Source organism: Condylura cristata, unplaced genomic scaffold (assembly GCF_000260355.1).
Source record: "Condylura cristata isolate star-nosed mole 26May11 unplaced genomic scaffold, ConCri1.0 scaffold00030, whole genome shotgun sequence".
Classification (NCBI taxonomy): Eukaryota; Metazoa; Chordata; class Mammalia; order Eulipotyphla; family Talpidae; genus Condylura; species Condylura cristata.
Genome location: NW_004567131.1, coordinates 5,821,506 through 5,834,935, shown reverse-complemented (window position 1 = coordinate 5,834,935; position 13,430 = coordinate 5,821,506). Strand labels below are relative to the sequence as shown.

General features: G+C 39.1%; 1 protein-coding gene across 2 annotated transcripts in view; it reads right to left on the bottom strand.

Annotated features, from left to right (window-relative positions):
• Window positions 1-2,813: 2,813 nt before the first annotated feature.
• Window positions 2,814-13,430, bottom strand: part of NRP1 (neuropilin 1) — a 136,396-nt gene continuing 125,779 nt past the window's right edge. The window contains exons 14-17 of one of the 2 annotated variants that reach the window (XM_004691170.2): window positions 10,611-10,882; window positions 10,028-10,124; window positions 7,943-7,993; window positions 2,814-5,808 (exon numbers count right to left, since the gene is read on the bottom strand). In XM_004691170.2, the coding sequence (XP_004691227.1) occupies window positions 5,519-5,808; window positions 7,943-7,993; window positions 10,028-10,124; window positions 10,611-10,882 (710 nt within the window). In that variant the 3' untranslated portion in view covers window positions 2,814-5,518. The remainder of the gene's footprint in view (window positions 5,809-7,942; window positions 7,994-10,027; window positions 10,125-10,610; window positions 10,883-13,430) is intronic. The other variant, XM_004691168.2, reaches the window with a different exon arrangement.

Here is a 13,430-nt window from a genome sequence, read left to right as displayed (position 1 = left end):
AAGGCCCCTAAGGAACAAGATTAGAACTCATCAAAGAAAGATTAAATAGGATTCAGCCTAGTTTTAGCAATCAAGATTTTAACATCTTTGTAAAGTAAATTGTGTGTGAAGAATGAGGCTGCTTTTGAACAGGAGGATTTGGCTCTTCATAAATTGTTCTTCCCCTTTCTGCCCTGACCACATTGTGATGAATAACAGAGCATTTGCTAAGCCTTTGTAGCACTTTGAAACTTCTATCCACACTATTTCTTTCCTCTCAGAGAAACCCACATTTGGGTCCTTCACAACTAGACAGAATAGCTTTCTGAGTAGGATTTCTATTTTGCTAATTTTGCTTTCTATTTTATCAGCAGCAATTAGGTTCAGACTTCTGAAAAGTGCTTTGTGAAACCTTTAAGAATGTTTTCTCTATCTTTGAGGGTCCAGAAACCACCGTTGGAAGCAAGACACACATGCACCTTGGCTTAGAAGGATTGCAGACTGTCAGTGCTTCTCAAATCTGCATTAATGGGGATACACATCATTTGAAAATCTTATAAAAATGACTCAGCAGGTCTGGAATATGGCCCAAGATGCTGCATTTTCCAGGTGATGCTGGTGGTGATGGTGGTTGTTGTCTCACACTTTGCTAGCACCATCCTAGATGAGCATCTTCCAGGTTAATGCAACAATGCATGTGAAGATGACACTGGGTACTTCATCCTTCAATTGCTTTAAACTTTGAACCTTGGATTCCTTATTTAAGAAGCAGAATAATTCCAAAACATAGCTCATAGAGCTGCTGTGAAAATAATTAATGCTGTCAGAATAAAGAAGTATATTATCATCACCATAGATGTTGCCTGTGGAGTTGACTATTGCTTCCCTAAAATGATAGAATCAGTTTATAGAAACTTTATCACCAAGAAGTTCTACACATGTGATAATATGTCACTCTTATCTGTATCATCTTGCAATGTTTTTGGGGAAGATAAAAAAAAAAAATCAGTTATCACTCCAGTTTGACATACTTCTTGGTGTTCAATTCTACTCAATTCGAGGCACCCTTTATTCAGGTTTCTTAACCCCTAAGTTGAAAAGTTGCTTGAGACCCCTTAGTGGATATAGTTTAGTGAAATAGAATTATTTTTTGGCAGAAAAGTTTTTTAATGAAACACAACAGTTGTAATTACCATGGAGACTAGAAACAGCATGGATTATCAGAAAATCTATTTGATTTGCAAAAAGATACAGTGCAATTGAGCTCAAGTAGCAATTAATAACTTAGCAGGGAACACAGGCGATATAACAATAATTTATTTTTATGTTTTAAGTTAAATGCTTCAATTTTTGGAACATGTTTAATTCCTGAATTTGGGAAATAATGTGCAATGTTATAGCTCATTGAGCCCAGTAAGAAAGCCAACCTAACTAGCTTTAGGTTGGTAGCCAGCAGGAAGAAGGGATAAAAAGTATCTATATGTAAGGTCTTCAAAAACAAACAAAAAAAGCATTAATATTAATCTATGACCCTGAGAATTTTTCAGAAAATATGTTTGTGTTTCTTCTAATAGCCTTGCAAACCATTATGTTTTCTGGAAACATCATAAATAGAGAAAGAATTTAACTTTGTCTCTGTCTAAGTTGTGAGATCTGAAAGTCCATTTAATAGGGTCACATCTTAGAAGATGCAAAGGCAGAGACCCAGAGAAAAGTAGGGATATTGATTCACTGCAAAGTCTATCAGAGCATTCTACTCCTCATGGAGTTCCTATGCTTTCAGAATTCAGTTTTCCTACAGTTAGAGGAAAGTAAAGAATTGCTGACTGTGGGTAATGGGGGTTAGTTTAGGCCACTTGGTTGTAACCAAGTTTTGTTGCAACAAGCTCGCATGATTTGGTTCAGCACTTCTTTTTGTTATTGCTGCTGTGATTGTTATTACTGTTATTGTTATTCTGGTTCCAGATAGCACAGCCATATTCCTAAGAATTATCAAATGGCCAATTATAATGACATATTCTACCCTGCCTTGTACTGAATTTTGCAGAGATGTGTGCAAAAACATTGTCAGATTTTTCATTTTTTATTTTCTGCAGTAACTCACAAAAATTTCATTAAGTGGATTTCATTTAAAAAAGCTTTATCAAATAGAATATAGAACATTTGACCCAAGATTTGGAATTGAAATTTTTCATTTATGAAGTCAAATGCTATAATCCTTATCTTGACAGTATCTAATCTGGGTTGCTATACTACTTTCATGAAATGTCTTAATCTTCTCTTTGTATTATTAACTTTTAAGGTTTTTTTTTCATTTATTTATGCATATAAGAACTGGGGTACAGGCCAGAGGTGCAGGGGAGGTGAGAGGATTCACCAGAGACAGAGTGGGGAGCAGAATAGGCAGAACATACAAAGAACACTGCTGAGGGGAACAGCAGGCGGGTCATGAGAAGTGTGCTGGGTGCCATATGAATCACCTCCGTGGCCAGGATCGAACTTTGCTGAAGTGGCTTTAGCTTCTTAGTGCTGTGCTTTAACCCACTGTGCCACCAGGGAGGGCCCTCTGTATTATTATTTTTTAAAGATTTATTTTATTTATTTATGCATATAAGAAAGGGGGTATAGGCCAGAGATGGAGGAGGCATAAGAAGATTCACCAGTGAAGGAGGCGGGGGGGGCGGGGTCAGAACAGGCAGCTCTACTGAAATACACTGCAGAGGGGAGCAGTGGGCAGGACAGGAGAGGTCTGCTGCACCAATGTGGATCTGCTCCCTGGCCAGAGAGGGAACACATAAACTTATGCTGTAGTGGCTTGGTGATAGCTTGATAACACTGAGACTTAACCCCTGTGCCACCAGGGAGGCCCTCTCTATTTTTTAAAGAGAACTTCAAAACCTTGAGAAATTTCAGTCCTGGAGTAATACCAATTTCTTTGACAATAACAAAGTTAATGTAATAAAAAACCATCAGGTTTGGAATATTTTATGAAAATGTTTAATTCAACTGTTTCTTTGGAATGTAGTAGTCATAGTTTGGAATTTAAGTTACAATTCAGTTCTATGTGGTTTTTATGCTACTCAGTGTCTGAGAATACAAATGTCATTTAAAGTTAAGGCTTCGCTGTTCATTTTGAAACAACAATTTACAAGTGTCATATTGTCATAGAAAATAAAAATTTCTGTAAAAAAATTTGCACAAAATTTTATGATGGTACAAAACATGAAGCAATAATATACCAGTAAAATGAAAACATTTTACTACAGAAAGTTTTATAGATTTCAATAAAGAAAAAAATATGTTATTTTTCACCTTTAAAATTATGAAACAATCTAAAACAATATAAACTGAACATTTTGTAACACTGCCTTTACAAATTAATAACTTTATAAACATATATTTTTTAAATATATTTATCAGTGCAAGATACTTTAAAATTTAAAGTTTCAGTATCATTTTTCCTTGGCTGAGGACAACTGCAAGTCTGTTGCCTTAAAAAAAGTCTTACTTAGTGCTTTTGTCCTGGTGTGATTGTAACATCTGATGAATGCCTCTGAGGACAAAAATCTACTCTTCTTTCATTGGTGATCAATACATTCCTGGAAACAAAAGGAATTCTCAATCCAATTAAACCAAGATGAATGGACTGTCCAGTCCGTGATGCAAATGTGACTCCCACAAATGGATCTGACTGAGACCTCTCACAGAGCAGGAAGGGTGGAAGATCTAAAAATTCTTATGTCCAACATGACATGGCACAAATACGCAGAAAAACAACCATCGTTTCTTTGGGTTAATTCACAAGCTGCCTGCTCATAGAGTTACTTCCCTGTGTTTTTAGAGGCTTAGGTCTTGCCAGCCCCACGGCAGTTTTGTTTTCTTTGTGAATCATTAGAAGTTTCTAGAAACACTCATCCAAATATCTGTTATTTTCCAGGGCTGCTGCTGAATAGATTTTTTGAATATTTGTTTTGACTTTTACTAGCCCCATCCAACCCCCTTATCTTAAAACACTTCACCTCCTGGCACCAGGATTTATGCTATTTCTTAGATAAACTTCTTTCTGCTACTTCTTTTGTGTGACTCAACCCCCAAACGTGAAGGTTCTCATTTTGCATATTGGTAAGCAAAAATTTCATGGTTTGGGGTATTTGGAGAATTTTTTAGATTATTTTGGGTCTCACTTGAAAGCCAATTAGTAGCATTTCTTCCCTCAACTTATCACTGTGTCTGTTAAATGCAAACATTTCTATCAAAGATGATTTTGACTGTAATAGACATACAAATGATTGAAGGAAAAAGGATACTGTCACTTTAACCAGTTAACAAGAAAACCAAAGTTAGACTTTGGAGGGCAAAGTTAGGAATTTCCCTTATTTATTTATTTTTAAACATAAAGTCTAGTAAAATTGTTTGCCATGACCAGCAGGTTAAAGCTGCGAGTTTCTTTTCTGGACAATGGCAAATGCTTAAATCCTAAGAGAGGAAAAAGACAGCCTAGGAGAGAAAGAGTTTACATTTGAAAATACATTCCATATGAAAGAACAATAAGAGAGAATATTGCAGCTTTATACAAAAGGGTCAAGAGACATGAAATTGAACTACAGAAAAAGCAGAACAATTAAGCCACATTGCAAATCTTCAGAGCCCTTGCCTTCCCTGGGGCTGACGTCTCACACTAAAATATACTTTCCTCTTAGTCAGTGGGCCACCAGGGTTTGATTAAAGAGTAGGGCGTTCACCAGCAAGAAACAGAGCGGGTTGTTAATGTAACACAATGAGAACCAGTACAAACAAAAAGGCACTTGAGAGGACATAGAGTAGCCAGTGCCAAGGAGTTTTCTTGCGGTCGGCGGCAGCACACCCAGTTGCCAGCAGTGTTCGGTGATGGCACAGTTTTCTGTATGGAGTTCACAAGCACGAGGTTTAGTACAACACTGGAAAACATCAAGAAAATTTGACGGTATTGCTTTGTAAACAGAGCTGACACACTAAACTGGTACTGAGTATACAGTACTTTAAAATAAAACATCCTAATCCCTCTTTGCCAATGTAAGACAGGGCAGTTATACACACATACAGCTTCAGGAGTCCACTGAAATGCGCTTATTCTAATATATTCTGGGCACTGGGTTACAGGTAGCATGTCCATCAAAAGGGCCCCACTGAATACACATGGTGCCAGCATCTTGGATTTTGCAGTTTCCAAAAAGTATCCATAAAAGGAGAGGAGAGAGAAAGGGATTGGAAATTTGAAACGAATTATTCAGTCAATCATACTTGGTCTCAACACCAGCATTTGATTATTCAAATTAAACCAACAGATAAAAGCTGACTGTACATGATTCCGATCGTTAACACAGCTAATTTGTTCATGTCTCTGTCGGCCATACTCATCGAAGCTCCTGAGAAAAGCCTGGCTCAGCGTCATCAACGCACTTCCAGCCTGTACAGTGAAAGATCAACAGTTTCCCAGCACGCTCATTCAACTTAGGTCCTTCTGCATCAGCCTTCCGACTGGTCGCTTCACCTGTCTGCCTCACGCCTCCGAATAAGTACTCTGTGTATTCAGTTTGTCCTTTTTCAACTTCACACCATCCACGAGTTCAAAGTTATAGTTCTCCAGGGCAGATAAGTTTCTTTCAGACATACCGTTGTGCCAACAGGCACAGTACAGCACGACCCCACAGACAGCACCCAAGAGGACCCCCAGCGCGCTCATGGCAATGATGGTAATGAGTATGGGATCCAAGGTCTTCAGCACGTTGCCGGGCTTCCTGGAGATGTTCTCGTCACCGTCTCCTGCACCCTCATACCCTGGAGTGCTCCCTAGGAAGAAACCAAAGCTGGGTGTCATAAGCACTGACAACATGCCGGAGATAGAAAAATAAAAAATAATAGAAAGAAAAGAAGTAAATTCCACACTCCGGTTTTGTCTTCCCTCTTCTAGGAGCCTATTTGGAGATTTGCGAATTTCCAATGAGGCTGGATCCTGCCTTTGGTGAAAAATGCCAAGGTTCACACTTGACTCCGTATTAGTTTCAAGGCAGGAAGGCAGATCATGGGGGAGAGTTCATGCTGTGATTTGGACAGAAATCTTCTTAGCTAATGGACACAACTGATTTAGGGTAAATAGTGAGGGTTAATTCTAATTGAATTCAGATTTCATGCAGCCCACCATCTGTACTCAATTGTAATCTGTGTTTTTAGTCTTTGGTCAGAAACGTGGTGATTAAATTTTGCAAAATGCTTAGTCATACATTTGTCTAGTTGGGTGATCCATCCACTGCCCTGTGCATTTGCCTGATCCCAAAACCAGGCTTGAGGAAGCCTTCCAAACTGCCCTTTTATGTGGTGTCTCTGTGTGGGAATGGTCCACACAAGTTTGCTCTTCCACAAAGATATCCCATGTAGCCTCTTCAAGTCAAATGTGTTCCCCCACCCCCCCGCCCCGCTTCACCCATATAAGCAGATTTGACTGAAGAAGGAAAGATCTCTCAGAACTAGGAAATGCTGGCTGCTGACATTTAATATGACTTATGGCTTAAATCTAGAAACTCTGTGTTGTGCTGAACAGAACACATTTAATAATAAGCATCTTTGCAGTCCTCGTATAAAGCCCCTAGAGACAGTCATTCTGTTCTGCAGTTCAGTCACTGGGGAAATATTTTCTTTAGAGTGGAATATGAGAAGTTATTAACATGGGAGCTGTGAGTCTAGAAACAAGACCAAAATGTTAACATACCACATGTATGGTTGCTTACTCAATGGTGTTCTAATCAGCAAAGATTCCAATCAAAAAAAACCTAAATATACAAGATGCAAATCCCTAACCAGGGACAAACAAGCCATGGGACATATTAATATTGTCTGCCTTGATAAAAGATTGTTTTGAAACAATCTCTAACACACTTTACATCTCAATATGGACTAATAACTAAGCTATATGAGCCCAGTGTTAATGTTAACCACATAGTATAGGGTCAAATTTGTTATCTCTATAAAGTTTGTCTGGCAATGGTAGGACCACGTTTCTAAGGGCAACAGATGCTGATATTGAGGGGCAGCACATAGAACAGTTGGCCATAGTTGTGAGTGTACAGTTGCTGGGGCAAGTATACAGTAGCCCACAACTGCTAGTCAAGAGGTACAGAACATTTTGAGAATAAAATAACATCAAGTGAGGTCTAACTCTGATCAAATAGCTTACATTTGATTACAAATCAGTGTTCAGTGGAAACACACATTTTCAGGTGAGTCAGTCTGAAGTTCATGGCTACCATCTGAGCAGCAATTTAAGGCAAGTCTGCTCTGAATTTGTCTCCTCATCTGTAAAATGGGAATAAATATTCCTCAGAGAGGAGCTGTGAATGTTAAGTAAATGAGTGTAAAGTTCTTGGAACATATTAGCACCAAAAAAAAAAAAACATCGTCATCATGATCATCATCAGATGACCATTATCACAAAACTAGGGCTCCCATAAAGGAGGCTGGGAACAGATGATTCAGTCATAACAGTTTGTCACAGAAGTTAGGATTCCATCTGGAGATGAACCAGACACAAGAATTTTGACTGGTTTCAAATAGCTATATGAAAATTATGTGTTTTGGGATCAGCCTTCACTAGTTCCCCATTTACATAGATATAAATGCAGAGATTTCCCTTCTTCACCTCCAAGTCCTTCTCTCAACTCAGGTAGGGAATATCAATGCTAGCACCTTTTCCCAGGGTCAACTGCTCACACAAGCTAGAGACCTGTCTCTGTGGTGCTCCAAGTCTTCAGGGATGCTTAGAAGGAACTCTATGACAAATATCCAATTTATTCTACCCTGGGCATCTATGTTTATTTCTGGAATTGCTTTGATATACCAGTGTATAGAGGTTTCAGAAAATTTACTTACACACACAATAAAAGTAACAGTAAATTAAAAAAAAAAAAATTGGTCAGGAAAATAAATTTACCTGTTTCAGCAATTTTATTTTCCGGCTTCATTTTATCATGGTCTCCTGGTTCTGACAAGTCAAAGAAAAATGAAAGAGATATTTAAACTGCCTAGAAAATGCAATATACACAAACAACCTAAGCTCCCCCCCCCCACACACACATATACAGTTTCTTTTAGAGATTTTAATAAAATGTGATCTCACATAACTGTAGCTCTGGAGAGAGGCACTACTAAATGGCTATGAAATTGGCTTTATATCAAAATCCAGGTAGCACTGTTGTTAGCAGAGGGTATTGTTTTAGGAGAAGAGAAAAGCAGGACAGAAATGATTTTGATGTCTAAAGAGTGGGAAACATCTGATGAGAACAGTAAACAGAAGTGAGGTATACTTGTGGTGACTATTTTGGGCTTTTATAGGCAATCACTTCCTAAGTTTGATAAGTGTTAGTTTGGTTGCCCAGGTATTAATGTCAACTCTTTGAGGTAAGAGAACAGGTCTTGTGTCTCATAAAAAAAAGTCTCTGGTAGACATTTTATGGAGGTGGAGTGGGGAATGGGATCAAAAATGGGGAGGGAGGAAGTGCACTGGACTATGGTGATGGCACACGGGTGAAGTGGTGATGGGAAGCCCACGGGGATTACAACTGAGATGGAAAAAGGCAAAAAAATATGTAAAAATAAACTATTGTATTACTTTATATATATATATCCTCAAAAAACAAAGTCTCTGGCTACAACAGCACATATATTAAAATTGGAATCATCATCATTACTCTCATCTTGTTTTTTTAAAGGCTTATTTATTTATGCTTACAGAACTGGGGAACAGGCCAGAGGTGCAGGAGGTGAGAAGATTCACCAGAGACAGAATGGGAAGCAGAATAGGCAGACTGACAAAGTACACTGCTGAGGGGAGCAGTGGGTAGGTCAGGAGAGGTCTGCCGGGCCATGTGGGTCACCTCCGTGGCCAGGGATGGAACTCAAGGTGAAGTTGCAGCAAGCTTCATGGTGCTGCACTTTAACCCTTTGCGCCACCAGGGAGGGCCCAAGAGCACCAGTATTACATGCACAGTGTAACTACTTGGAATATATTATTTTAACATCATAGTACACTTGGAGGTGGGTAATTTGTAAAACAGTTGCAGCTGCACTTGAAATACTAAATCTCATCATTTTCTGTGAAGATTAGCTAAGTATTGTGGCATTAAGTAGATTTCTTTACATAATATGAAGAAACAGCCTTTTATTCATTATTCTTTTTTCTCCAAACTTCTTTAGCTGACCCTAAATTACTGCCACTTTAGAAATCATGTATATTCAATGTATTATGTAATAAGAGCATTGTAAATTGCTGAAATGACCAATATCCACTGTAGCCAACAGGCCTCCTTTGTCTTAAGTTGGCCTATTCCATTCTGTTATAATTAACATCCTACTATATAATGAGATATAACAAAAGTTTAAGTATAGCAAATGGAACTTAAGACTAATAACAGTGCTATTACATTGCCATTAGTGATGCCATTTAAAATTATGTATCAAGAAGAGGGAATATGTCAGGCTTTTCCCATATATATCGGACATACTGTGAAATACTAGATAAAGTCTCTAAATCCCATTAATATTTGTAGTAATCACAACTGTTTTTAGAGCTAGTGATTCTACTTGTTTGTAATAAAAGCAAAGCATTATGGCTTCTAAGAGTCATTAAGGATGTAATCTTAATTCATGGTAATCAAAATTCTCATAGGCCTGCTGCTTTGTTTATATAATCAGATATTTGGAATTATCCAGATGTCAGAGTTTTCCAGCTTTCATCAAAATGTTTTGGCATGTGTACTGTGAGTTTCTTCTTTGCTATAACTGGCTTTCACATTACTTATGTCATTTTTGTAGAAATTAATTAGATACTCTAACTGATGGGGTAGTTAAAAGAAAGTTGTCCTGATTTTATGTGTTTTACACCATATGTATTTCATATGATGTACTTATAAAACGCATCAACATTTTAGGTCTAAATGAACAAGACAATGACCAACACAAAGAAAGAACTGGGTTGTGGGCAAGTACTTTGTTGATTTCTTCAGCAACTCACACTTACTTGCACACTCCTCTTGTGAAATGTGGTTATTAATACTAATGTCATCTACTGCAATTCCACCAAGGTTTCCTTTTCCGATTTCACCTTCAAAAATCACCTAACAAAATAAGATCATTTCATAGTATTTAACTGTTCAGTCCCAAATAGCAATGTTTATAAACGCTTGTTCAGCTGAAGCTATTGCACATAAATTAGATCCATGAGACCTCACATTAGCCCACATTTCGCTCATTGTTTCATATTAAATGGCTGATGATGGCATAGAACCTCTTTCATGCCCTTTTTATAACACAAAGTTTAAAAGTGGAAATAGTAGCCAAATAAATACTACATAGTGAGAGCCCAGTGTAGATTATAAAGTATTATTTCCCTTTTTTCCTCAACAAACTGGTTTTATTCCAGTAATCTAGGAGACTGCAAAATACACTACTGAGATTATCATCACTGTAGCAATATTTCAGGCTTGAGAAACACGTTACATAATTTTGGGGAATAGTCCCACATCCAATTTTCATGATCTTCAAACTACTAACCTAGTGTCTCTACAGCAACTGCCCTCCTGAACCTGAGGGCAGGGTCATACCTGATAAAGTTTCAAGGATTTGTGGAGCAGGACACGCCCTTCTTTCCAGTGGTCTCCTTGGTGTCCGATGGCCATCCATACCAACTGATCGTACTCCTCTGGCTTCTGGTAACGCAGTTTAACCCTCAGTGTGCCCACATGAGAACCGGACATGTGATACCAGAAGGTCATGCAGTGGGCAGAATTCTGGGAATAAACCACAGGGCTCACTAGGCGTGCCACTTTGCCCTTCTGGTTTTCGTCTGCTTGGGAATAGATGAAGTTGCCATCTCCTGCTGTGACAAAAAACTGTGTTAGGGAGAATGGCCAAATTTACTGCTCCTTTGTCTCTTCTCTTTCATGTTCCATGGTGTAAACCATGTCTTCCGAGCTGGATACCAAGATTCCCAATATGCAGCAGAAAGAGAATGGTGTGAAGTTGTTGGGGAACCTTCTTGTACCCAAGGTTCCTCTGAGTTCCTGTGAATGAGCATTTGATGGGGGGAGGTTGTAAAGCAGTGCTAGCTTAAATGTGACTTGGTGCATTGTCACATGGTCATAGGCTTTGACTAATGTCAATGTTGCAGCCTTGCAAACAGATCCCAAGTATGAGAAAGACCTGCACAATTATTTTTATGCATTTTTAAGATTGCTCCAGCGGTACCTGTATGAACACAGAAACTAAATGCAACAATTTGGATGTATTTTTACTTGTTATTTGAGCAGCAGAAGTTCCGGTTGAAGACACTTTGGTCCCTATAACTACCTGACAATAATAAATTTGCAGTTTTTCCAAATAATTTAGCAATCCTCTCTTCCCCCAATCAATTATTTCTCCTTAGTTTATTTTAATGACTTTCAAATTCCTTAAATACATTTGAGAGCTTGAGGATCAACTGTGAGTCTGACTTCTGTTTGATGTGGGCTTCTGGTTCAAGGAGAAGCAAGGTTGCATTTTTAAGGCTTATTAGAATATACCATTTTGGCAATGTAGACAGTTGCCAAGCTGGGAGGACTTACTCTTAGCTTTGCATTTAATTACCCCCAGTGGGAACATTTTCTCCTGCTACCACCTGGTCTAAACACACAACTCATGTTTCACTGTTTGTTCTGCAAATAGAAATCACCTACTCTAAAGCTTCACCTGATGTAAGTGTGAATCTGATGTTCAGGCCTCAGTGGGGAGGGGTTGTTTTGTTTGCTGCCCAAGAGGCTTGTGTGTTTGTGAGATACTTTTTCATTGTGCATATGTAGGCACATCCTTATACCTGTATGCCTGCCTGTGAAAACAGCATTCAGGTGGAAGAGGGGTATCAGTAGGCCACTTCTTTCATCTGGCTACTTATATGAGGTGCCCCCAAAACACTTAATAAGACCCATAAGTGGAATAATAAAAGGAAGATGGAAATGAGTCACAGGCCTGGCAATATGTTTGATGCCTGGCAATGTGTTTGATGCTCTCTGCCTCTGTGTGTTGTCACCCATGGCCAAGCAGACGGAGTTGTTCAACTCACTACTTAACCAAGAGACAAATTAGCAATTTGGCAGTGTATTTCACTGAGATGAGCCTGTGTTGGTCCACCAAGATTGGGCAGGTAAACCTGTCACTGGTCTCTATTCTTTCTCCCCAGTCTTATGGAAGAAAACTCAGATGCTGCAGAGAGGAAACAAATTAATGAATCCATTATCTTGGTGATTTAGGGATTAGAGGGTAGAAAGGAGAAAAGTGGTCTGGGAGAGGAGGAATTCTGCCTGAGGAATCTCTCCTGCTTCCACCCTACTGCCATTGTGGTCTTTCAAAAATCTGCCCATATCTTTCTTACCTCTGCTTGAAACTCTTGGATGGTTCCTCCCTGCCTTCAGGCTACCAGCTTCTTCACATAGCAACTGAGGCCACTTGCCCCGAGCCACACATCCAATGGACTCACAAAAGCAAAATGTTCAAACCATGCCACTGGCAATTCACTAAAACCAGTGCTCTGCCCTACACATCTGTGTACCTGCCAGTGCCATTTCTTATTCAATCTGGTTGAGACAATCTCTAAGACAGGGCTGCTTTGGCCCAACCCTCCCATATTATCTTTAACCAGTGTTGCTCTCTGCTGCCATTGGTGTTTGATAGCCCAAACTGAACCAGGCTGTCATTGCTTCCTACTCAGAGTCAGACAGTGAGAGCCTCAAGAATAGGGCCTCTCCCCTGTATCCCCACATGTCCAGTGCCCAGTTCGGCATCCACCATGCCACAGGGCAGCCCACACATTATTTGTTTGATGAACCAGAGACAGACGCTGGGTTTCAGGAATCTTCTGGAATGGGAGTGCATAGTTTCACTGTTAGAGTTCAAATGCTGAAAAGCAAGTGGGGTTCCTTCACATCAGTTCAAAACTGGGGAGCAGAATAGTTTACTTAGGGTTAATTTTTAAAAATCTCAATGCCCAGTTTGCAGAGTGCTGCCTGCGCTCTGCTGTCAGTTTGTGTGCATGCCCTTTTCATCTAGGTTTTTTTTTTCATGTTAACAAGTTCCTGTCTTTCAAATGTCAGGCTCAGTAAATGATTGTGCTTCTAGTGCCATGGGGACTCTCAGTAGTTAGGGCAGACCTGGCATTAGAGCCAAGTGGAATCTGTGAGTTTGTCTGGAGAACAAAAGAGACAAATCCTTTTGAAGGAATCACACTTCTCAGATGTTAATCAAGACAAGCCCTCCTTTTCTGATACTTCAACACATAAAGAGCTGATATTTTTCCTTTCAGGGTTTTTTTTTTTTATCACAATTCTGGGTCAGGAACTCTGTCTTCATTTTCTCAATTAGCACTTTACTTCTGCAAGCCTTTTAGCTTTTGT